The following is a 25,274-nucleotide window of genomic DNA, read 5'->3' as shown; positions in this document are numbered from 1 at the left end:
TTTTCCCTGCAATTCAGCCCTTTTTCCCAGGGGGCATTTCTTCATTGATCACCTGTTAAGCTCTAAAACCCAGATTTGTAGCTTAGTTTGCATTGGTAATGTACAGAAGACCAAAGAAAGAGAACTGGCATGCCTAAAACAAGGAAAACTGTCCCTCACTTCCTCTGTGTTGAGCAACTCCAGGGGGCTCTCAGACAAATCCTCACCCTGTGTTCTGTGAACAGGGACTCTAGCTAACAGACAAATTCAGCCTGCTCACCTGGGGACAGGAGAGAGTTAATAATAATGACACATGTGTTGGATAAAAGCTATTCTGTATTCTGCAACATGTATTTTTCTTGTGTTTATTTGACCCCGCTTGCTATGAGCAGACAAAGCAAGAATGGAGCAGAGCAAATTTGAAACATCTTTCCCTAAATTTTGCATTACAAGCATGGAAAGAAATCCAGAGCATGATTATTTCCAATTATTCTCTCCCAGTTCCATGATATCTTTTGCCATCTGGTTGTGTATATTAGACCCAGTTATTTTAAAGTCCTATTGGCAGAGTTTAGAAAAATGATCATATACAATAGCAGGGATTAAATATACATATTTTTTGGAAGTTCTCTTCATGGATTTTCCTCTCTTTTTTTTTTTTTTTAATTTATCCAAACTTGCTTTTGCCCWCTTGATGGTGAAAAATAAATTCTTGCTTTTCTTTTTTATTCTGCTCTAGTTACAACAATAGAGGTCTTTATTCTGAAGTTGCACTAGGTCGACTCCCTCTAAAAAGGGGAGGTTTGTTGGGCTTTTTGTTCTTGTTTTTCCTTAACCCAGTATCACAATTTATGTATTCCTAGTACCTTGTGCTTTTTTTTTTCAGATGATCATATATCTGATGTTAAATCTTTCTTTTTTCTCTCTCTCTCTTTTTATATGCTGTGCAGCCTACAGAGTGCTTTTTAACTCAGCCTGAAGAAAAACAGGAGAGCACTGCAAAAGCAAAGAAGAGAAAGAAGGTATGAATGTCCTAGATATATGTAGGGCACTGAGTGCTTATGCTATTATAAGATTCACAACCCTGAATGACAATGTCGAGTAATATGGTCAAAGATACTGCAGCCTATTTTAGAGAAGAATATTAATCCCCACTTTTTTTTTTACTTCCTTCTGAAAACTCACTCCCCATGAAAACTGAACCATGGCACTTGCCTGTGCCTTAGTCAAGGGCTGTGTACCTCTGTACCCAGCTTACAAATGCTGCTCACTGGGAAAATCAGTGTATTAGATAAAGGTGGATTTTCAGGTGCTGCAGCATCCTCCCTATTTCAGCTGTGTGGCCAGGCTCCAGTTGCTGTTATGTTTCTGAAGCCAAGAACTGCCCTTGTTCCCTCTTCTCGCCGTGGCATAGGTATATAAATAAATGCTCTGTACTGTCCCTCTGGCCATGCTCCCTCCTCCTCCTCAACAACAAACCCACGCTGCAGACTAGATGGAGATTGTATGGCACCAGGCAAATTAATTTTCAGCATGGACTGTAAATACTTGGCTTGCTCGCCGGGCAGAGAGGTGACTTATTTATGTTATGTCAGGCCTCTGAATCATCCGGAGAATTAATGTACGGAAGAGTGGGATTTAGCTTTAAAGGCAGCCCTGGCAGAAATGAATTTGGTGCTACTTCCACGGCAGCCAGGGCTCAAGAATCCCACAATAGAAACTGGTGAACCCAACCTAAGATGAACACCCGATTCTCAGGCAAACATTAGGTGCTTAGTTACAGCTTTAGTTGCAGTGGGGATATGCACTTAAGGTGACATATATAGCCTGTCCAAAAATCCATCAGGAAATGCTTATCAAGCTAATCTATAGCTCCCAAACAAACTGCTTTCTCTGGGAAAAAGAAAAAGAAAAAAAAAAAAAAGAAAAAAAAAGAACTTTTGCTTTTAAGCATCTGGAATGAATTGGAAGAAAAATAATAAAACTTCCTGCATGTGGGACATTTCCCCACAGCTCTCCTTGAAGGAAGAGAGTTTGCTCAGGTGTCCTTGCTCTTGCTCGCACGGAATGTTTCACTGGTATCAGGCTTCTCCCCTCAAGAGGACCATATTTTTCCTGAAGGAACCAAGTGGCCCAGAGAATGACGTAATGCTCCTGTGCAATGGCAGGTTACGCTGCGTTACCAAGGAAAAAATGAACCTGATCATTCTGGGTTATTATCTGCTAAAGCAGAGGTCCCTAAGCACGGATCGCTGAAAAGGCAGGGTGTACAGGGGGGGGCTTGCCCTTCTGGGATGATGCTGTCCTCATGATGGCTTGCATGTCCCCATGGCAGCAGATTCAGCTCGGCTGATGCTGCTGAGAAATCTTTAGCTGTCTTTTCACAAGTGAATCCTTTTATCAGTGAGAGCAAGAAGGGCTTTGCATCAATGCCTTTCTCTCCAGGCCATCTTTCTCTTTGAAAATCTCCCATATTCTGAAACGATCCCACATTCTTCTGATGAAGGGAATCCTGGACTGTTCTACTCCCATGATTTGTGGAATTACATGAAAAATTCAACACTTTAATTTCAATGATGTCAAGATGTTATCATTTTAAAAATACAATTTTCTCCATGTKTAAAAGCAGTAGAAATAAAAAAGAAGCGAAGAATTTTCACACCTATTTCTGCAGTGATGTTCCACAGCTGTGAAAGATTATCAGAAGGTCATACTCCAGGCCCAAAACTATTAGTTTGGTTAAAAATGTTATATATCTTAAAAGCTCAAAATAGCTGCTGCACTCCTTCTGCTTTGTCTCTGTTTTTGTGACTGGTTTCCATTGCACTTTAAAATTATTCTGTGAATTTAGTTTACCATCTTTCGTTCSAAAGTGGGTAACATTCTTTACTGTCTTCTAATCAAAATATGGCCATCTTATATATAATGTCTTGATTCCCGTTACTAAACTAAAATGAATGTTGGGAAAACATGGATTTTCAAACTGATACTTAAGTGTAATGACAGCAAATACCACACACAAAAAAAAAAAACCAGCTTTCCATTACATTTTGCTTTGGCAACATTTCAGTTGAGTGCCCAGGATATTTTTTGTCTTCAAGTTGACAGGCTGTCCTGTGAAGGACTCTGAACTCATTTATGAAGTCTGCATTCCTGCTAAAGGCAATGAGAATTTTATCCCATTCTAAGGTCTTTTTTTCAGATTATGCACTTTCTGTATTGAATTGTGGAGGAACAATATAGTGTCTTTAACTAGTCAAACAGTAAAAATGATAGAAATGCCTCACATATACTTTTACTTATTTTTAGAAGAAGATTTCTGATATTCTGGAAAAGTCTGCTCCAAAACCTGGTGTCCCTAAAGATCTTCAGGATTTGCTCAGTCAGCATTTTGATGCAAGACGTTCCGTGATTGAAATCGAGGAATTAAAACTGCCAGGTAAATTGTCATATCTTAAATAGATAAAGAATGTCCTTTTTTTTCAAAATGCTAGTGAGTTGTTTTGCTGTAGGAGAAAGATTTTTTTAGGACAGGTCTCATGACTTGAACTTATTCAAGGAAGTATAGTCTTGCAAGGTCCTGTGCTTGGCTGGAATAACCCCAGATACCAGTACAGGCTGGGGACTGACCTGCTGGAGAGCAGCCCCACAGAGAGGGACCTGGGTGTCATGGTGGACGACAAGTTGACCATGAGGCAGCAGTGTGCCCTGGTGGCCAAGAAGGCCAACGGGATCCTGGGGTGCATTAAGAAGAGYGTCTCCAACAGGTCGAGGGAGGTGATYGTCCCCCTAYACACAGYCCTGGTGAGGCCACAYCTGGAGACTGTGTCCAGTTCTGGGCTCCCCAGTACAAGAGGGATGTGGAGCTGCTGGAGAGAGTCCAGCGCAGGGCTATGAGGATGATGAGGGGCCTGGAACATGTGCCATATGAGCAAAGGCTGAGAGAGCTGGGCCTGTTCAGCCTGGAGAAGAGAAGGCTGAGATATGATAAGTGTATCCTGGTAATACCTGTAGAGAGGGAGTGAGGAGGATGAGTTCAGCCTCTTTTCAGGGGTGGCCACTGCTAGAACTGGAGGAAACGGCCACAAACTGAAGCACCAAAAGTTCCATAGGAACTTAAGGAAAAAATTCTTAACAGAGAGTGTGACAAAGCCCTGGAACAGGCTGCCCAGGGAGGTTGTGGAATCTCTTTCTCTGGAGATTGTCAAAACCCGCTTGGATGCAGCCCTGTGCCCYATGCTCTGGGTGACCCTGTGTATGCAGGGGGGTTGGACTAGATGATTTCTAAAGGTCTCTTCCAACCTTAAGGATTCTATGATTCTGTCATTATTTTGCCACTTAAGTGGAGATGTTACTTTAATTGGGACAAATATGTATTTGGCATTATTTTTTTGTATCTGTGGAAACAAAAATAACCATTATCTAAATGTGTACTTTTCTTGTAAATATTCATTACAAGAGTTTGCTTTCCTTTTCRAAATGGTAAGATTCCTAAGCAGTAGTTTCCAAGATGCTAAGAAAGACTGCAAAAAATATCTTACTTCTTGGATAACCTGATTCTGATATGTGATAGAAGACTGAGAGGCGTAGACAGGGGAATAATGAAAAATCATTCTGGCTTCATTATGAGATGTTGAAGACAATGTTTTTCAGTAACATGATGATATGAAATAAGATARTAACTTTGGTCCAAGTGCAAAGTGAACAATTCGCCATGACAGGGATCCTATAGGATTCATGTAGTTTGTCTGCAGTTAAAAGCTAGTGATAGCAATGGCAAGGCAGGGCAGAGTGGGATTAGTTTCTCACTTTTGGATTATATTATAGAACTATTGAACTATTGTGCCTCTTACCCTACAGACAGAGAAGTTAATTTTCTAGGCATCATCTATATGAAGACCCAACTGCCTCTATATTCCTTTCACGCTTCTGGAACTCTTAGTGACATGTGTCCAAGGTAGCAGCTTTTCAGCCCAGCAATACTCTCTCTTTTTCAATATTTAAGCCTGTCTTTCTAGATAAGTGTGCTCATTCTTATAGCTTCTTTCAGACATCCTTGATTCTAGGCTGACCTTTATTTCTTTAGGCCCAGTTCAGCTTTCTTCTTGAATCAGAAAAAAACTAGAAGAGCCCTGCTTGGATAATTTGAAATGCTWATGTTAAATATTTCTAGGTCTTCAGGGTTGATTTGATTTGGTTTCTTTCTAATAAAAGAGGCCTTCAGACTAGTGAAATGATGTTTCCACCCTTCAGTTAAATGGAGTTTTTTTCYGTTCTTTCTGTGCTGGGAGTTGGAAGCTTAAGGCACCAAGGTGCTTACTGACTCCTACAGCTGTCATGCTATTCGTGTCAAAGCACTGAGCAAATTAACAAGTAACTACTTGGAGTTGTGTGTTAATTCAGAAGCTCTGGTCTGTAGTCAGCATGGTCTCTTGCTAGAGACTGGAGCTATGTTGTTTTTCGTCCTTTYTGGGACTTATTCTTTTATTTAAAGCTGTTGTTACTACTTCACTTCTGCTGTGTTGTTTAAAAATCAGTTACTGAAACACATGTCCTTGAAAAAAAGTAGTTTGAATAGTTCAGTCATTAATGACACTTCATGTTTTCAAGTCAGCAAAATAAGAGCTAAGGTAGATTGCCACTGGGTGGAAAGAACTAGGGTAGTTGTAAAGATTTTTRTTACGACCAAACATTCATGAGTATCACACCAGTCCCCTACACTTTCCCACTAGCATCAAGGACATCTTTCAGACATGAATAAACCAGCTGCTGATCCTTCAGTTGAACACCTTCAAACTTCCTTTGGAGCCCAAGTCCAACTGTTTTTAATAAAAGTGATCAGGGCAAAACAAAAGTTTTTAGGCAGATAACACCCATTAAATGGAAGATAGAGTGACAGAGAACAGCTATTCTCAGGAAACTACACAGGCAGATTCCATCCATAAAATAAATTTGTCACACTGTATGTTCCAGAGGGAATCATGAATTAACACAGCATGCAATCTCCATGTGAACATGAATAACATGGTTGAGGAACTTCCTTAATTTAGTTAATTACTGCATGTTATCTCAGATGTGTATTCTTAAAKAACTGATTATTGTAAAATAGGAAATATTTAATCAGTGTCAGTAGTAGGTGTTTCAACAAACATCCCATTCCAGGGACATGCCTCCAGGGCCAATGCTTCATAAAGAAATACAACAGATATACTGCTGCCTGGAGAAAGAGTTGTCGATGCTCCAATAGAATATATTGTTCCAGCAGGTGAAGGACCATCAAAAACTAAGGCATTTTGTCAGGCCATGACTCTCCAAAGTACCTACTTTAGGACCTTGTCTTTCTTTGTTGTCTGTGTATGGAGCCTTAAGCTAAGTAGTATGTCTCCTACCAAAGAGTCTTTATAAATAGAGTCATTAACTAAGACAGTAACCAGGTAAAAGATATGGAGTCAGTGGGAAATGAAAGAAGAAGAATGTATAATAAAGCAATGTAAATGTTGCCCTTTGCACTGGTGTAGTCAATTAGATTACTGCTGCATCAAGGGCCAGGAAGAAAAACAAATTCGTTGGCACTGGCCAATGTCTCTCTTACAGGTATGTTCTACAGAGTACAAACTGTCCAGGTGACCTACACRTGTTTGCCTTGCTAGACTGGAGTAATGGTCTGGCAAGTTGACTGTACAGCTTGTGGCTTAAAGCCTTTGCTTGATTGTGGCAAAGACATGGGAAAACTTGCTTTAGCATTTGGTTGTGCTTGTACAGTACTGTGTGCAGGGTTTCGTGGTGGCAGAATAGAAAGGACTTACATTGGGTTGAGAGGTGCTGTCTTCATTGACTTACCCAGTTTAAAGATGCTTATTCTCTAGAGGTGAACCTGAGTGRGGTTTAACAAATGTTAGTTTATACAAGATGGATTTTAATATAGATGTGTGATTTAATCAACATAACCAGTGGTTATCTCACAAACATATATTCTTTCTGGTGTAACAAATACATCAACAGCTATATTTTCTTCTGTTTTCAGATTCCTGCTTTTTGCCAGCCAATGATCTCACCCACAGTTTTTCTTCATACCTGAAGGAAAGTAAGTTAAAATGTTGGTCAGAATGAGAAGAGTTGTATTAAAAAAACATTATTATTGCAGCTTTTTATCTGCACCCACAGATACCTTAAATACCTGAAGGGTGAATGTAGGGAGGAGAGGGACAAACTCTTCGCAGTGGTGGCCAGTGATAGGACAAGGGGCAGTGGGTACAAGTTGAAACACAGGACAAGTTGAAACACACTTCCTCATCTCCATGTGAGGAAGAACTTCTTTGCTGTGACAGAGCCCTGGCACAGGCTGCCCAGGGAGGTTGTGGAGTCTCCTTCTCTGGAGAACTTCCAAACCCACCTGRATTCCACCATGTGCCTCGTGCTCTACATGTCCCTGCTGGAGGAGGGGGTTGGATGAGATGATCTCTAGAGGTCCCTTCCAATCTCATCCACTCTGTGATTCTCTGAAAACTTCAATAATTATTTAGGGCGTTGCGTTTTGGTTTCATTTGCATATTTTTTTTGCCTGAGGTTTTGTGTTCCTCATTCTTTTTTACTCTATAACTTCTCTTTGCATCAAAATTTCTTGGGTTTCTTTTGATTGCCTCAGATTCTTTCTAAGTGATTTATAGTTGCTTCTTAAGAAAGTACATGTATTATCTTACAGTAACACTCTTGGAACTGTCTACTAGAATTAAGAAAGAGCATTTTTATTCTCTTACATATTTGTGTAGAAGTCTTGACCTAGTAAACATTTATTTTCAATTGTTTTTCTCTTATTCAAATTACTGTATGTGGTAAACGAAGGCACTGGGCTTGTCACCATTCGAAAAGCTGAATTTTAATGCTTATCTAGTTTGCTCAGTTATATAATGTCTGTTTTATTTATATTGGACATTACATTTTCCAGTGGCCAAAAACTAAATTTAGAAGTTTTGCCCCAGATCCAGACCTCATAGGAGACAGCGTGTGTGTTCTCACTGTTGACTGCCATTCATCATGTACTCTTGTAATTTAGAATCGTGGTGTGGATATAAGTAGCACTTTCTTAATGTGTTATATGGGCTTTTTCATTTCAGTTTGTCCTAAATGGGCAAAACTTCGTAAAAACCACAAGGAGACAAAGTCAGTGGTGATCCTGGTTATCTGCAGTTCTGCCCTTCGATCCTTGGAACTCATCAAGTATGTTGATAGCAAACGTTTTGTTGAGGTTGGCTGTTGTTCAGGGGTTTTGTCTTGGAACCACAGATGTAAAGGCAAAACTGGGACACTGTCYTCTGCTAGCCAAAAAAGTTACTGACTCAAACTGACTGTCCCTTTCTGCTTTAAACTATGGGGGTGGAGTGGGTAATTTCAGACTAAAGTAACACATAGGAGTTCAGCTGCTTGGAATTGCTATTTTTGTTAAAAAACAAAACTAAAGGGTAGCCAACTTCAGGGAAACACGCAACATGTTCTACTTTGGAACACAATAAGCCCATAAAACATCATGACCCGCCACTAGCAGTTGTGACTGTAGGGTCATGATGTTGCTGGCACCAGTGACATGGTGACATAGTGAGGACATGGCGTTCCAGGACCTCCAGTGGCGAGGCCGGTTTCTGGCCTCGATGCCTCGACATCCATGTCATTGTTCACAGACAACTTAGGATGCCTTTCCATGTGCCTTATCCTCCTTTTTACCTTCTCTTCCCCTCTCTTTCTTCACCTCATTCCAGGAAATCTTGATAACTTTGTTAAATTATATATCTCTCAGATTTCATGGTTGTCTTTTGTGCCATGACCCTGTTTCCCATGATTATCCTGCTATTATTAGCACAATATGAGATCATGAGTTAGGAAGTTTATACTACAGATAAAAGTGTAGAAATGACAGATGTGCCTGTTGTGCTTAGCATCTGCATGCAGACAGTACCATCAGGTGGCTTACGTGTATATTTGCTATTTGCATATAAACATTTAGCTTTGCAAAAGAAAAATTTGAAAATTTAGTTTGCTGCAAAAAGTATTCAGAAAAAGTCTACCTTAAATGACACTCAGTAAATAACAGAATGTCTTGTCTCCTGCTCAGTTRGTAAGAATCATGAAGCTTTTGATTATGTGCCCAAGTGTAGAGYCTAAGAGCAAGTCAGGTTTTCAGGCAAACAAATTTTGGTCAACTGAGTTTCTTTCTGTAGTAAAAGCTGTGGCAGCCTATGTGTTCCCAATTGCAGCACTGCCTGAAGAGTCTGTAAAAAGGAGATTCCCTGATCTTTTCTTTCTCTGCCTGCACAYTCGTGCTCAGTCATGCTTGCATATCAGTAACAGAGATATTTTTGAATTTAGCAATTACTCCATGTAGAACTTAGTTGTGAAAGTACAGACAGTGACTATTAAATATTAACTGACACTTTATCTAAACAACATTGCTTCTTAATTGTATCTGCTGTTCTGTTTTTCTAGTTGTTGGTTTCCCCAAGTAGAAAACAAGAATGAACATAGATTTCAAAGCTCAAATAAGAGTCACTGGGGAGCTGTGTGTCTCAAGCGTGCTGAGAAATGCCAGCTAGTTTTGCTTTCCTCCCATGTGGTCTTAATGCTAGCCCTTATGCCCACATTTACTTTTTCAATTGTTTTATTGCTAGATCAATGACAGCATTTAAAGGAGACTGCAGAGTCCTCAAATTGTTTGCAAAGCACATAAAGGTAAGAAAGCTACCGAGATATAAAACTGTTTTTTTTTTTTTTTTTTTTTTTTTTTTTTTTTTTTTTTGTAAAACTAAACCATTTAACTGGTGTCACTAGGTGCTTTTGAAGGGGGGATAATAACACCTTTCATTTAGTGTTCCTCTCGGAGCCGTGTAGCAGTTGCGCCCGTCTGGCCAAATGCCCTCTCCAGGCTGTCCCGTGGCTCCGATGCAATCCCATGCACAGTGTAGATGCCTGCATACTGTGTGATTCACACCGTGTGTGGAGGTGTTCCCCATTGTTGGGAGGTGCTCTTTCAGATGGCATCTGCATGTTTAAATACAAGCAAGTCTCACACATGCACTTGTAGAAGCAAACTCTACCACTGTCTATAGATACATGTGGTACTGAGATGCCTGGATCCCCAATAGTCATAGCTATTGGCAAGCATATGTGATGGCAATATTGGAGGTAGTGATCTTAGCCTTTGATGTAAACACAATCGAACATACACATGCCACATGCTTTAATTCACCCTTTTCCAGTGTCTAGGCAGATTAACAGCACTCTTTCCCAGATTTATCATCTGAAAGATGAGTTGTATTTACTACTTGATGGTAATTTAGAAAAGAGCTGTGTCATCATGAATTTATTTCCATCCAGGAAATACCCTCTGAGAAGAAATTTTAAACATTTATGGTTTTACTGTGACTTGTCTTTCTCCCTTCAAATTAGATAAAAGAGCAGACGACTATGTTGGAAAAAGGCATCTTCCACATTGGAGTGGGAACTCCTGGGAGAATAAAAGCGCTAGTGGAGCAAGGTAGGAGACCAAGGAAGTTTTGCTTCAGTAGAAGTATAAGTAGAACTGTTTTGCTTACACATGGTTCRAGAAGTGGGACTTCTGCTGCTTTTGATGGCCTTAGACTGAGTAGAGTCTGTGGATTTGGTGACTAAGCTGTGGAGCTTTACTTTTCCATTCTACTCTGCTGGTCAAAATGATCCTAATTAAAATTAGCACCAAATGCAACCGGCATGCAGAATTGGGTCATGAGAAGGCAGAGGTGGGGGACTTCCTCTTCTGGCAACAACAGTGATTTATGCTGACTTGTAAGTGATTGCAAAACTCTGTTGTAAGATTTAAAGTTCCAGGAAACCAAGCACTGCTCAAGAATCAGAAGGAAGTAATGGAAGAAGTTGTTGTATCATGTATCGCTCTGAGCTCAATGTAAACTTCTGCAGGGGGTAGATAAGACATCTGCTTGTTGATTTGATTCTCTTCCTGATTTCCCTTGTAATAAAATTAATTATTCTATATAAATCTCCTTTTCTCATCCCAAGCCTTGAGTAGTTTTACTTAGATGTTATTTACAAACAAACCCAAACAAACAACAAAATCACAAGATGATAAAGTGACTCTCTCTGTTCCACTTTATAATCACTGCTGGGCTCCAGCTGTGGTTGCTGTTCAGGGACTGGCTGTGGGTTGGGACTGTACTTCTTCCATAAAGGGGCAGGAGAATAGCATAATTTTGGTGATTCCTTAGGTTCTCTGGGAACATGAAACCTGTACTGTTTGGCACATCAGTACATAGCCCTGTTAGGAGGGACAGGCTAGGGCAGGTTTACAGTTTGATGTTTTAGTGGCAGGTCACTGAAGAATGGAGATGAGTCAGAAAACTCCTCAACATCATAAGGAAGACCAGGGAAACATATGAGGACTCCGAAAGGATCAGTTCAGAGAAGGCCCTTTTCCCCTCTCACCAACATTTATTTGAAGGATAAGGGAATATTTTGGTAGCACCTGACTCGCATGCACATTGCACCCACTCCTGTAAATTGCTGAGCTCTGTCACATCTCATTAAAGGACTTTTCCAGGCTTTGGTCCCTGCAACCTACCAGCACCTCATCAGCCCTGAAATTCAACTCCTGTGGTTTCATGGAAAGGAAGCTTGGGGAATTATTCGCTGGCAGGATGYTAGCTCTTGACAAGCCTGGCAACAGTAGTTGTTCTGCTTCTGTGTTTATCTTCCAAAAAGACATGAGATTATGTGGTTAAGGGAGTCTGCAGTGTCATTGCATTACTTTTCCAACCAGCACATGTAGTTTTTAGTGTTCAAAGACTAGTTTCCTTGGGAACTGAGGGCAAAGGATATAGGAATCAAAAATCTTTTTGATTAGCACATATCATGTAATCTTGGTATTAAAAATTGTGTTGCCTTTTCAGATGGCCTGTGCCTGAACTCCACAAAGTATATGATTCTGGATTGGAATTGGAGAGATCAGAAGCTAAGGAGAATGATGGATATCCCTGAGGTATTATGCAAGAGCTTGTATATATTGTATTCTGTGTACTCAGGACTTTTGATTCAGACAAAACTAGTGCCTAGATCTTGTCTGTCAAGTTTCCTTTCTGTAAAGCAGGTTTCAGAAGCACAGAGGAGACAACATTTTATTTGCCAGTCTGTACTCTCAGAACTTGGGCACAGACTTAGGCTAATATTTCAGAAATTCCAGGATAAATTTGCGGATAGACATTGAGCTCATTCACAAGGGAAACAAATTGTGAGTCATTAAAAGTGCTCTTCACTTGTCGATATATTTGAATATTCTTTATATTACACATCCACAAACAGAAACATGCATGTTTCTAATAAAACTGGATAGAGTACCTTACCTGCAAAAATGCGTTGCCTAAGTGAAGGGACAAAAAAGAATAGCTTTGATTATTGAGGCCAGAAGGCTCCCTCTTGTGGCAAGTAACCCAAGGCCTTTTTTGTTAAGATGGCTTGCACTTAGCTGTTTTAAACAGGTTATAGGGGTATTTTAGGGAACAAAGAAAGATGAGTCACAGAAGCACCAGCTCAAGGCAGTAGTTCCGAAGTTGCTGGATGCAGTGGAATGAATTTTTGCGAGTCAGATGAAGCAGGTAGACACACAGACTTTGTGTAATCCACTTCAGTAAGCTGAAGATGGTATTGCTGATACTTGCTTTTATTGCAAACCTGAGCTCTCACCTTCAGTTCACTCTGTGTAGCATCACAACATTTGTTCATGCCTGTCTGGGAATACAGTCCAAAAATTGTAACTACAGATGCGTTTTATTAAGGGAAAATGTCTAACCTAACATTAAGATTTACAGAAGTAAGTGCTCAGAATTCAGGCATAGTTCAAGTTGAAACCAAATATGTAGAAATGTAACACCTACATGTATAGCAGTAACATAAGGAATAGGTGTGTATATATGATTCCAGAACAGTGTATATGGATTACGGAAAAATCTTCAAACATGCACTGTAGCCCAGAAAATACACTATACAGAAATGTTTTTGACAACTTGAACTATTCAAGTGAAGCATCTTGCAGCACTTTGTGCTGCTGCAGACAGCAGAGAGATTCGCCAGAAGCTATTTGTATAGACTGTAAGTGATAAAAGGCACCCAGATAAGGTTTTAGAGACAAGGCACCGTAACACGGTGGAAATCAGGGAGCTATTTTGGCAACATGCAGATTTGAAATATGGGAATGCTGACCTAGTTAGCAGGGCATCTCCCTCTCCCATGTGTAGAATTTGTCAAATGCATGTTCATTAGTAATCTGTATCTTATAAGGGACTTCCCATTCTTTGCACACAGTTGTGAAACTACAGCTCTAGTCACAGGTTTCCTTGGAAGATTTTTACTGCCAGCAACACAATTTAAAGAATTTGAGATTATATGTACTAATTTTTTTGTGTGCCTTGTATTGGTTGAGGCAGGACAACTCTGCCCTTGAGGTTGGAAATAGGGCATACTTAACCTATTCCAGTGCAGACTGCACTTTTTCCACAATTCCACCTCATTTCATTTTATTTCTAGGGTGCTGCACGGATACAGTTTAATATAAATAAGCCAACSAACATAGTGAAATAGAGATAAAGAACAGCTGATGGCATGTATACTTTTCACTAAAAAGGAAATCTGTAGCTTCGTTTTAAAGCTTTTTGCTGTTCCTGTGATTTCCGACATGCTCTCTGGAGTTTTATGCACATAGGGGTTTATTCTGATATATTTGTTAATTAAATCTCTAGAATCCTCACATGTATCCCTCTGTACCCCATCATATTCACAGAACGGATTATCACCCCAATCCAGAGCTCTTAGTTGCTGCAACATCTCATTAATTAATGCTCTTTGTTTTTAATATGTCTGTCACTCTTTTCATCCCAACCAATAGAGAGAAGGAAATAAAAATGAGGTTTCTGGCTTTGAAAGCTTCCTCTATAGATGGAGATGGCAATACAGAACTGTTTCAACTCCCAAAGTTACTTGTTTGTAAGATTTAAAAGTGGAGTTTTTTTTAAACATTTTGCATAACAGGTTATATTTTTCCTTCTGTAACTATTGTAAGCCCTGAGCATTGACAAGATTTAAAAATGCTAAGTTTAAGTTTCAGATTTCATGTCCTATCTCAGTAAAAGAGTTTGTAAGAAAGGGACTTGTCATAGGAAGAGCAGTGTTTTAACCGTGATGTAACACATGTAATATCGAATAGAGACTGGTCACACTTTCTCATGTAACTTATTCCTGTGCCAAGAGGAAGTGGGGAAGGGCATAATCCTTAAAGAAAACTTTCCAACAAGTTATTCAGAAGTGGAAGTGGAAAAAAAGAGTTATAAGAAAGCTCCAGGGCAAGAACAATAATAGAGAGGTATATTTCCCTGCTGAAATAAGTAGCCTAAGTTTATTCTCAAATACATTTGTCTTTTATCTTTGTATAAGCAACCAACTACAGGCATGTGTTATTATCTTCTTATAATCCAGAATAGTCAGCCTGCAGCTCATGTAGGCCAGTGTTTGATTTTTGTCGGGTGATTCAGACCCTGATGCACACGTGGCTGTAGAAGAGGAATGCTCCCATTGGACCTACAGACACAGGAAAGCCTCCCAAGGATTTTGCAGCCCAAGGGGATCTCTCCCCCTGGCAAGCTTTATCAATCAGCCCTGTATCAATTACAGCTTATTTGTAGCATACTCTGTTAGATGTGACTGCACGAGCTGTAGTTGCACTTTAGGAYTGCAGAGCAGCTAGATATATTGCAAAATGGAAACCTTCTGGATGGAGTTCAGGACTCTGAACAGGAACTTCTCTAATTTTGAATCTGATAATGCAGTCCCTAAGTAAATAAATAGTGGCGCGTATCCAAAACATTATCAGTAACTGTTGGTGCTTTGTTTGATTTTTCTACCTTTTTTTTTTTCCCCTCCAGATAAAGAAAGAAACAATTGACCTGCTGGAGATGAGAATTATAAAGCTGTGCAGAGAGGGCTCAGTGAAGCTGGGACTCTTTTAATGGTTTCACCAACAAGAGAGTAGTCTGCAGTTGTCATCTACTATTATCTTGTCTGTAACTGACAAGTGATCAATGGTTGATTGAATTAAGAATTTTGACTTTTGAGAACCCTGTGCACATTGCAGCTTTTTATGAGTTTCCTCTAATAATAAAGCATATTTTGTCTGCAGTTTTTGTATGGAGGCCTTTTATTGTGCAAGCAATGTGATAATGCAATTAGATGTGCATTGCATTCACTTGTTAGATTTGCTATTTTATGTCATTTAGACATTTAAGATGAATGAACATGGGTTTGAAAGTCTCAGTTCTCTGATATCAGTTCTCTTATATCTCTGACACAGATTCTCTGATATCTCCTTCTTCTGTCCCAAAGTTAACATTTGCTTCTCTCATGAGAGTAGTAAGCCAAGCCTTGCTAGCTCTTGCCCTAGAGTTTCTTTAACAACAGTGTGTGAATTTCTGTCCTGCACTTAACAAGTGTTATTTTCTGATATTATGTAATAAATTTAAATTAAAATTTCTGTATATTAAATTGAGACTTTATCTTGCTTAAGCTGCTAAAGCATATTCTGCTGTTTGTCCATTTAAATTAAAAAGAGATGGTCTCTGGGTGATTCTGTGGTGTTTGTGATTAACAAGAAGTGAGAACTTTTTTCATAGAAGGTCAGGATGAGTTTAGGTGGGCAACTTATCGGTGTCTTGTGAGGCTGTTGATCCAAATCAGTGCTTTTAGAACTAATTGCCCTCATCAGCTTTTTCACAAAGCTAAACTGTATCAATAGCAATTAATGCAATAGRTTAAGAAATTTGTATTATTTGCTTCCCTCAAGCAATGTAGGTTGGCATTAGATGATTTAGAAGAGAGCTTCTGGGCCACAGCAGTTTTCTGCAGCAGAATCYAGTACAACTGCAGCAAAAGCCCCTTTCATTTTATCCCCTGCTTAGCCGGGCAGTTCTGAAAGTGAAGGAGGAAGAAATTACGAACCCAAGATTGTACAGGAATTCCAATATCTCTGCATTTGAATAAGACACAACAAATAATACAACTATTGTGAGGCAGGAAATAAAACATGTAGTTAAGTCTTTACAGGAGGCGTGAGCTGGATGSTCCGACTAAAGTACACAGCCAAGTGATTGGTGTAAGCTGATCATGCTGATCCAGGAATAAATACAGAAAGTGAGGAAGAGAGCGATCTGGTTAATGAGTAATTCCTGTCATAACGTAGGTTTGAACAAACAGTGCAAGTTCCCAGCAGAAAGGACAGCGTCTCAGCTTAAATATCCTCCATCACAAGTGTATTATTCCTTCCTCTCACCAAGAGGAATATGAAAACCAAGACGGGCCAGGAAGCCCAGGCTCATCCTTCCAGGTGTCCGGACAACAGTGCCTTCAAGCAGCAGAAGCTGCCAGCCTGGAAGCCGCAGCTCTCCATTGCCACGGTTCTCTCCAGCTTCTTTGTCATCGGAGCGGTCTGCCTYGCCGCGGGAATCTGCCTCATCCTGTCCACAAACAGCGTCAGGGAGATCGAGGTTTGTTCTTATGTCCTGTTAAGGAGAAACTGGCCTGTGTCTGGGGTAAAAACATTCGAATTTGTGCTCTGGATAAAGGGGATAGCAGTGGCTTCCTGCACTGAGCACATGTTGAAGAGCCAATAATCCTTTGAAAATCTCCCGGGATACGTGGTCACCGATCAGAAGTGGTTAGCACTAGGCAACATCTGAAACACTGGTATTTCCAAGTATTTCATTACTTTCTGATATTTAAAGAGAAATGAAATAGTCTCTTTGATAGTGTTCAGTAGTAAAAAGGCAAAATACTTTACCCCAGCAGAAAGTGATAATGTTTAAATGCTGTCTTTCGGTGGATGCATTGTTTTTGCCTTTGTTGGTGCCCACAGACTTCTGCTTGGACATCCAGATGGTTGTTCACGAGGGACAGACCACGATTATGAGGGTGTTTGATGTGCTCGTTGAGCATTGCTTGCTGAGGAGTGAATGTAATAGTTTTCCTGCAGTCATCAAAAGGCACTAAACAAGTTTTTAAAAAGGGGTTCAATTTGTGAATGTGCCAGTCTATGTCGTGAGTCCAAGCCCTGATTCTTTATTTTTCTATTGTGGACTGGTTTATGTGTTTGTCTTACCAATACTTTTTGGCTATCTGGAACCTTTAGGAGAGAACTGCTCTGAGAATTCTTGAAGCAAAAGCCCCATCTTTTCCTATTTTCATGTCCTTTAGTATGATGTTCTGTCCTTGTTCACTTCTCTGACAGATTAATTATTCAGATAAATGCTCAAATTGTTCGAAACTCCGTGAAAATTCCTCTAACTGGAATCAAGAGTGCAACTGTTCTGCTGGCTTTGTGCTAAAGGAAGATATGTTGGTGAGTGGACGTGAGAATCCAGCTCAAATTGCTTAGTACTTATATCGCTGTATGATAAAATACATACCTTCTGTTCTGGGGCGCTCCTGGCTGTGTTTTTCTTTTTACTTTTCATAAATACGAAATATTCGATTTTACACTTTTGCCTTTCCTATTGGTTTTGGCCCATGTTAAAGAGGAATTCTCCAAGTTTCCAAGGGTGTCTCCAGGACTAAGGGGTGGAAGAAAAGCTGTTGATTCAGGAGGTGATTCCTCTCTCTGAGTCAGTAGCAAACCCTTGCACTTGGCCTGGTGTAAGTTGTTACCGCAGTACTAAGCTCTCAAGTGAGAAATGAAACTGCAGCTCTGAGCTCTTGTCCTAAGTAAGTCCCTGTGGTAGTTTTGACAGGGGTTATGCTGGTAGTCTCTAAGGTCCTGGATACTTCTCAGGGCTAGAAATGTCACTCTGCAGTTTCTTTTGGAAAAATTATCCTTCATTTCCTGTCCTAAACTGCTGGGTAATGTTGCTGATGCTTTTAAAACACCTCATGTTCTGCCAAGGAGATCTTATACTTAGTGCTGCATAAATAGTCCTGTAAAATTACAGTGTGATTTGAAATTACAAAGTCACTTCAGGGTGCCTCAGTATTAAAGAGGCTGTTAAAATATTTTGCGAGTATTCCTTCAGCTACAGTAATGCCTGGGAGATGAGAAAATTATTTAACTGAATTATGATTTTGAAATAGTTTAATAATCTTCTTCTCAGCTTATATTTGCCAGCCAGCTTTCTACTTCAAATCATAGGGCTGAACTTTGCAAAGGATTCAAACAGCTCAGGATAGGCCTATTGTACACACACACACAAAAAAAAAAAAAAAAAAAAAAAAAAAAAAAGCAGAAGGAATTAAGCGTTAATGTCTGCTTTTTGAAGTTGTTTGAGCACTTTGCTTTTATGGAAAGCAGGTGCCTCTGTGAAATTATTCATAATCGTTGCAGGCCAGTCATTACCATTTAGAGTAAAATAATAATGATGCATTTAAACTGTGTTTCACTTGGGGATTGAAATATGTTYAAATTTGTGCCAAAGCACAAAGACTTTCAGAGGGGTAAGGACCAGATTTTTAGCCGGAGTGTCTGGAATGCAGTTATSAGCACTCCCTTCCCTTTTTTTTTAMTGCGTAAGAGGATTTATCTTGTCTACCTAACTAATTAAAAAGATTTTTCTTTTTTGAATTCTAGGGTGATGTTTTTATGTACTATGGGCTGCAAAACTTTTATCAGAATCACCGTCGATACATGATATCGAAAAGTAATGAACAATTGTTGGGCCGAGATGTCAATGTAAGTTTTCTTCTTTATATTATGAGATGATCCATATTTTTGTCAGATGGAGAGTTAAGTAAGCATAACTATGAGTGTGTCGAGTTGCCTCCAGGGAGTAATGAGAAAATACAGATTTTTAGTGTTTGTCTCTGCTTTTCTGGTTGCTAGGGCCCATTTTTAATAAGTTAATAAGAGAGGAATAAAGTTATAAATAGAAGATATTGGTCCAATGTTACAGGTCTCTAACCTGTACCTTTTAATGATGATKATTTATAAAAAAATACTTTTAAGTATAATTACAGAAAGCTTTCCTTCGAGTGATTTTARTCTTCTTAGATATCAATATTAATCTTTCAAGATATGGTTTTGTTTGGGTTTAATTAAGCATTAAATTATTTTAATTGTTAGTATTGTCTTCTGGTTTTGGAAGTGGATGAGGAAAAAGTGTAAGATGAAATAGGTGATGCTGTACCATTCAAAGATATGCATGAGGAGGCAAATGCAGCATGAGAGCGTGGAGAAATTGGAGACTGCAATCACTTCACTAACTCTGGGTTTTAGTTACAAATCTTTAGTGTGTTTTCATTAGCTAAAATGTAGCTGTTAGCTACAATGTTTAGCTCTAGCTAAAATGTGATCCATACAGTGTCCTGTCAGTTGACAGAGTTGTCCCATCACAATCAGTTGCTCAGAAGCTTCTTGTAGCTCTCAAGACACATTCCTCACTCAGCTCCTTCTCCAGGTGCCCCACTGTGCCAGTTTGTGTTCAGGTGCCAGTGGCTTTTGGCTTTGGTRTCAATCACACAGCTTATCAGAATTACTTGGAAATGTTGTTTGTGTCCATAAATATGAAAATTTATAGCTTCTCAGAAGCTGGGGTAGTAGACAGCTGATAACTTTGAGATGAGCTTTTAGTTTCCCGTCTGTGTKCTCATATGTCAAGCTTACTTAGTCTACCTGCTATGTGGTATGGAAGATTTTCCTCAACAAGAGCCTCATTGGATGCATCTCTAGCATGACCAAAAGGTCCTGGAAACTTTTAATTATTTGGTGACTTTTCAGAAGAAGAAATGAGAGGAAGACATTAACACCAACCAACCAAGCCAAAACCTTGCAGGTTCTGTGCCTAACTGCTYTGTGACCTTGCATGCAGATTCAGAACAGCTACTGCGCGCCCTTCACGACTTACCAGAACGGCACGCCGATGGCTCCGTGCGGTGCCATTGCCAACAGCATATTCAATGGTAATTACCTTTCACATCTGCCTTATTGATTTCCACTTGAAACTGCCATTTCCCCAAGCCAGCGGATCCTKCCAGTGCAGGATTTCACCTAGGATATTGTCTGGCAGTGCTCCTAGAGTAGAGTATGGGACTCTGCTCCATCTTGCTCATCAGCTTGTCTCTCACTTCGCACCTAGGGAAGATTTTTTTTTTCACTTGCTAAGGAATTCCTCAATGTGAGTCTACTGCAAGACTGAGGATTTGAGTGCCCTGGTGAAACAYGGGAGATGTTGTACAGAAAAGACTTAGCATACTTCACTGCTAAAAAACTACTCTTCATATCTTCCATTCAGTAGTGGAAGAGCCTAACATCTGCCTCCCACAGTGGAAAGAGGTGGCATGTTTCTGAACTTGAATTGATTAGATTCTGGTTTTGAACCTGTTTATAGAAATCCTGTGAGCATAGTCTGCTTATGGATACCTATAGCTTGAAATCTAGAAAAGGGCTTTTAGCCATGAATGCAGGAAGATTTCAGAATAGATTTCTTTGAAAGTAAATAGGCAAAAAAAAAAAAAAGGGAGATTTTTTTCTTCTCCACTCCACCATTTTTCTTCTGACTCTTCTCACATGTGCCACACAGCAGTTTGGGGCAATGCAGCAGCCGTTTTTCAGCACCTTTTCCACTCAACCGAGGTGTTGGGAGGGACAGCAGCACACAGTAACTTGTAGATCCACTTGATCGTCGTTCACCCAGAACAGTGTGTCTGACTGTACGTGTTCAGAAGCTTTTGGTAGTGCTCATGCAGTTGAGTTGTGTTCCCRATGTTTCCTAAAATGCAGCTCATCCCCATCCATATCATTTAACACCTCTGTCAGTCATMCCCCTGGCTGCCTAGGTAATTACATAGGTACTAACAAGACCTGAAATGCTTTTTCCATGTGTTAAATTAATTAGTTTTAGCAATAAAATATCATAGAAAAAAACAAATACCTTTGTGCATGAAACGGGATGACAGGGGTCAGCACAATTTTAGCTAAGCGGCTTTTGATTAAAAATAGTATTTGTGGCCAGACTGGTAGACATGGCCTCATTAGTATAAAACTAAAGTGAAAACTAAGGGTCTCGTATTCCCTTAGTTGCACTTTCACCCCTCCTCTACTGCCTCAAAACATGTGTTGTATAGCAAAACAGCCAGCTCAGGACAACTGCAAACAAAATCTAGAGAAAGGTAAGTATCAGAGTAACTGTAACTCCTATTAACTCACATTCCCCCTCCAGCTCCAAAAGGAAATTGCAAAGGCATTAGTCACAGAGGAGTTGAGGGACTGAAGATATTTGCACGTATTTCTACACAAGGATGCAGCAGAATTTATTGGTAGGAATATGTTCAGTCTTTAAAAATGTGAAAGCTCCAAGGCTGAGGAAATTTAATTCTTCTTTGTGTGGAGTACACAAGCTTTCTGTTCACTTGAAAGGTGCTTCAGTGTGTCATTTTTCATTAGTCAKGTTGGCCATTAGACTTACTATAAACATCTGTTGTTTACTCATACTTATTGCCTCTCACATTCCCTACAGATACTATTGATCTTTTTTACAATGTTAAYTCATCTGTTATTCAAGTCCCACTACTGAAGACTGGAAACAGTTGGTGGACAGATAAAAATGTGAAATTTCGCAATCCAGTAGCGCACAATCTTTCCTCTGCATTTGCAGGTAAGTATGGTTCTGCTGGTGTTCCTTGTGTCCCTATGGCTTCTCCTCCCCAGCCACAGTGTATAGAGAACTCCATGCTGAGATGGAAAACACTCCTGGGAAAAATAGCTGCTAGAAGAAACTCTGTTTGTCTGACAGTAGAAGCCAAATTTAGCAAAAATCCATCTTTCTCTTTCCACTGAGCACAGAAGCTGAGAGAGTGGTTTCAGAGGACTCAAGTTAGCCTTTGTCATTTGCCTTTTGTATTACTTCTTCTAACCATATACTCTGTCCAGAAAAGGTCGGGATGTAATCTATCTCTAGCTTTCCTACTGAAAACATCTATGAAGGAGAATTGCACCTCATTTCCCACCTCTTGCCTTTGCAGGTTCCTAGGCAGCTGTGAGACAAGCAAGACTGCCATCTTCAGTAGTCCTTTCAAACAGTCATTCACTAGGGCTGTTTTTGTGTGGGGATTAGTCTCTGCTGAAGTGGAGCTAAAAATTTCTGCTGTGCAAATTTTTATTTCTGTGCTAGAAGCCATATGAAAGATACTTCTTCCCACCTCAACRAATTAATTCAGTAGTAACTGAGTAACTAAGTAGTTCATATAGCATATTTTTAATATCATGGAATGTGCTTTTTTTTTCCTGTAGAATTAATATGCAGAATTTAATGATCTTAGGGTGCATTTCTAGTGGTACAAGAGTGAACTAATGAACAGAAACTGAAGCTAAGCTGTATGCCAAACTGTTTTTATGCATGTTGGAGATGCATGGAGGTTTTTAGATGTGAAATGTTCTCTCACATATRTCATTTTCAAATACTGGGCTGTATCTTTTGTCACTTCCTTCTTATTCTGTTTTGGGTATCAGTAGGTGCCCAAGAAGTTAGCAGTTAATCTTCCCTTTTACTAACAGTACGAACCTGACATACTGACTGTTTTCTCTCTTCCTTACCAGGGACAGCCAGACCTCCTTACTGGCAGAAACCAGTATATATGTTAGATGAGGAAGATGAAAGGAACAACGGGTATATCAACGATGACCTCATTATCTGGATGCGAGTAGCAGCCTTCTCTGCGTTCAGAAATCTTTATCGCCGTGTCAGCCGCACAAGGCAGTTTGCTGATGGCCTCCCAGCAGGGAATTACACTTTCCGTATTTCCTATAGTATCCTTTCATATTGCCSAAGACACTCCACAACTGTCAAATAGTGGCCCATTGGGTAGAAGTGGGTTTCTTTGATAAAATGGGGGAAAAAAAAAGCCAAGCAAAACATCCCAAATAAATCAACATGAAAAAAAAAAGCTAGTTTTGAGGATGACAAGGCAGGACAACAGGTAGATTTCTGTTAGCCTGTGCAGATATTAGGATGTTTTACCCAAACAACAGGACATGGCTTCAGATTTGGCTTCTGAGATGGTCATCTTTGACCAGAAACAGAATGTGGCAGTAGCAGGTTTTACGCAAAAGGTAGGAAATTGAAGAGATGGCTGAAGATGTTGTTATACCCAAATAATTAATRCAAGCATAATCACAAGAGTGTCTACAACCCTCTGTGAAGCAAGAGGTGCAGAGGAGCATGTGCCACTGAGCTGGTTGGGATGTCTCCAGCAGATCTGAGCTATGCACCCACTGGGATCTTTCTCCTGGTGACGCTGTGCTCTCATGCTGAACAGCATAAGCATCACTAACACAATTGTCTGGTCAACAAGAGTTATGCCAAGATGACTCTACATTTATCCTTGTTCTCAGCCAATACAGCCATGGCATTAATATGCTATGTTATAGCATCTATAGCATAACTATATTCTGACAATTTCCACATGGAGAGATAATAGGGAAAAAAATCTGAATGGGCGGGACATGAGAGAAAGAGATGAGCATTTTTATGCAGTTCCCCAAAGGCTCTTTTTCCAATGAGTTTTACTTGAAAATATTACAAAAAAATGTCAAATAAGTGCAGTAGCAGCTGCATTTTATATGAATCTAAAAGAAAGTATTTCCAGCATCAGAGTGAGGCTGTAWGTGAAGTATCTGCATTTCTTTCCACCAGATGGCTGCTAGTTGTAGTGGGGATGGGGGCACCAAGGCTTTTGGGAGGGGATAATATTAGTAGGGKGCTCTCAGATCAGTTAAGGGACTTTTAAAGCAAATGCAGATCTCTTGCTCCTTTATGGCTTGGAAAAAACTTTGAGCACCTTGCCCTACTGAAAATGATGTGAACTTTATTAGTGAAGTCTTAACATTCTTCTGTCAGATTTCCCTGTTAGCAAATTTAAGGGGAAGAAGTACGTGATCCTTTCAACTGTGGTATGGAGTGGAGGAAGTAACCAATTCCTGGGAATTGCCTACACAGTTTGTGGCACAGCAGCAACCCTGATGGGTTTTGTTATAACTGCCATCCACCTAAAGCTCAGAAAAAAGAAGACTTACTTCCAGAAATGAGATGATTCCCTGGCTTGCTGAGCAAGAGCAAAGATCTTCTCTGAACACGGAGCAGGCATCACCGACCTTCCTCTGCTCTGGATCAACTTCACTCTTGGATGTGGGCAACATAAATGACCTCTCGAGGGGAAGTGCTCCTCTGCCATCCCAAGCCAATGRTTGTGTGGGGTTATGCTCTTATTAACATATATATACTCCTAAATATATGTTTCCTGAAAGACTTGTAATGAGATGAGTTTCCAGCAACAGAGACCTTAGTGATTGATTGCGAATTGCCAGGACAAAGAAATTATATAGTACTGGAGTCTGGCCAGAAGCCAGGGTCCTTATTCATTTCTTACTTAGCCCTTACAAAAAGACAGTGTTTCACTTAAATGGGAGTTTTGGACTGATAAAAAGTGAGATCTTAAAAAGAAAGAAAGAAAAGAAAAGCTTGAACAGGTAGAATTTACTGCTGAAGTCTGTTTATGTGCAGTGTCCATTGGTTGGATATCTTGGCTCAGATTTTATATAAAGATTGACTGTTCCAACAAAGCAGCTCTTTTATTTGCATGTTGACAGGGCATATTCATCATAATTTATAGTCATAATAGTATGACTATGAGGCCTCAATCCTTCTTCTTTCTATCATCTCACCTATCCGTGTAAAAGTTCACATGAACTCTTAGGTGACATAAACCATCTGTTCTCCTTTCAAACTCAACTCATTGTTAACTCATTGTCAATAGAAAGCATAAAACATCAGGAAATCCATTAAATTCCATTTTWAAAAAAAATAAGCACTGCAGCTGATGGATAGACTATTACCACTTTCATGTTTACTATATTCTTAAATCACAGATTCTGAACACTTAGATTATAGGTCAAGTATACCATAGTACAGGTGATTTTTGAATATTTTTTTAATTGCAAAAGTGCARATGAAATAAACAGTTTAATTTCTTTGCTTAGTATTCTGCATGTCTTAAAACAACACAAAGTACTAAAACAAGAAAGAAACCACTGAAATTAAGTTGCCTACTACCCTCTTAGAATAGGCACTGCCTCCTTAGAGCAAGGGAAAGGGATGAAGCCAAAGGAGAGTGAGTGACTCTGTCAGAACCATCCAAGAGGTGGATCCATCCAACTTTTAGGAGATTCTCAGGTGCTTAGGAGTGTATGGCATTCAGAAGATGACCTTTGGTACATTTGCTTGCAGCAATATAGACCT

At 39.7% G+C, this 25,274-nt stretch overlaps 2 protein-coding genes across 2 annotated transcripts in view; both read left to right on the top strand.

Moving 5' to 3' along the window:
• Nucleotides 1-15,541, top strand: part of CMSS1 (cms1 ribosomal small subunit homolog) — a 102,860-nt gene extending 87,319 nt beyond the window's left edge. The window contains exons 4-11 of the mRNA XM_026035881.1: nucleotides 930-1,001; nucleotides 3,289-3,418; nucleotides 7,004-7,063; nucleotides 8,094-8,196; nucleotides 9,639-9,699; nucleotides 10,417-10,504; nucleotides 11,910-11,998; nucleotides 14,931-15,541. Coding sequence (XP_025891666.1) covers nucleotides 930-1,001; nucleotides 3,289-3,418; nucleotides 7,004-7,063; nucleotides 8,094-8,196; nucleotides 9,639-9,699; nucleotides 10,417-10,504; nucleotides 11,910-11,998; nucleotides 14,931-15,014 — 687 coding nt within the window. The 3' untranslated portion in view covers nucleotides 15,015-15,541. The remainder of the gene's footprint in view (nucleotides 1-929; nucleotides 1,002-3,288; nucleotides 3,419-7,003; nucleotides 7,064-8,093; nucleotides 8,197-9,638; nucleotides 9,700-10,416; nucleotides 10,505-11,909; nucleotides 11,999-14,930) is intronic.
• A 729-nt stretch (nucleotides 15,542-16,270) lies between these two features.
• LOC112944419 (cell cycle control protein 50C-like) lies at nucleotides 16,271-24,953 on the top strand. The gene is made up of 7 exons (XM_026035859.1): nucleotides 16,271-16,544; nucleotides 17,285-17,395; nucleotides 18,614-18,715; nucleotides 19,851-19,941; nucleotides 21,498-21,635; nucleotides 22,577-22,786; nucleotides 23,877-24,953. Exons 1-7 carry the CDS (start codon nucleotides 16,341-16,343, stop codon nucleotides 24,062-24,064), a joined length of 1,044 nt encoding a protein of 347 aa, XP_025891644.1. The 5' UTR covers nucleotides 16,271-16,340; the 3' UTR covers nucleotides 24,065-24,953.
• The last annotated feature ends 321 nt before the right edge of the window (nucleotides 24,954-25,274 follow it).

Source organism: Nothoprocta perdicaria, unplaced genomic scaffold (assembly GCF_003342845.1).
Source record: "Nothoprocta perdicaria isolate Ctin4 unplaced genomic scaffold, notPer1 scaffold_169, whole genome shotgun sequence".
NCBI classification, from domain to species: domain Eukaryota; kingdom Metazoa; phylum Chordata; class Aves; order Tinamiformes; family Tinamidae; genus Nothoprocta; species Nothoprocta perdicaria.
Note: the sequence above shows the minus strand (reverse complement) of the source record. Positions and strands in the feature narration are given on the sequence as shown.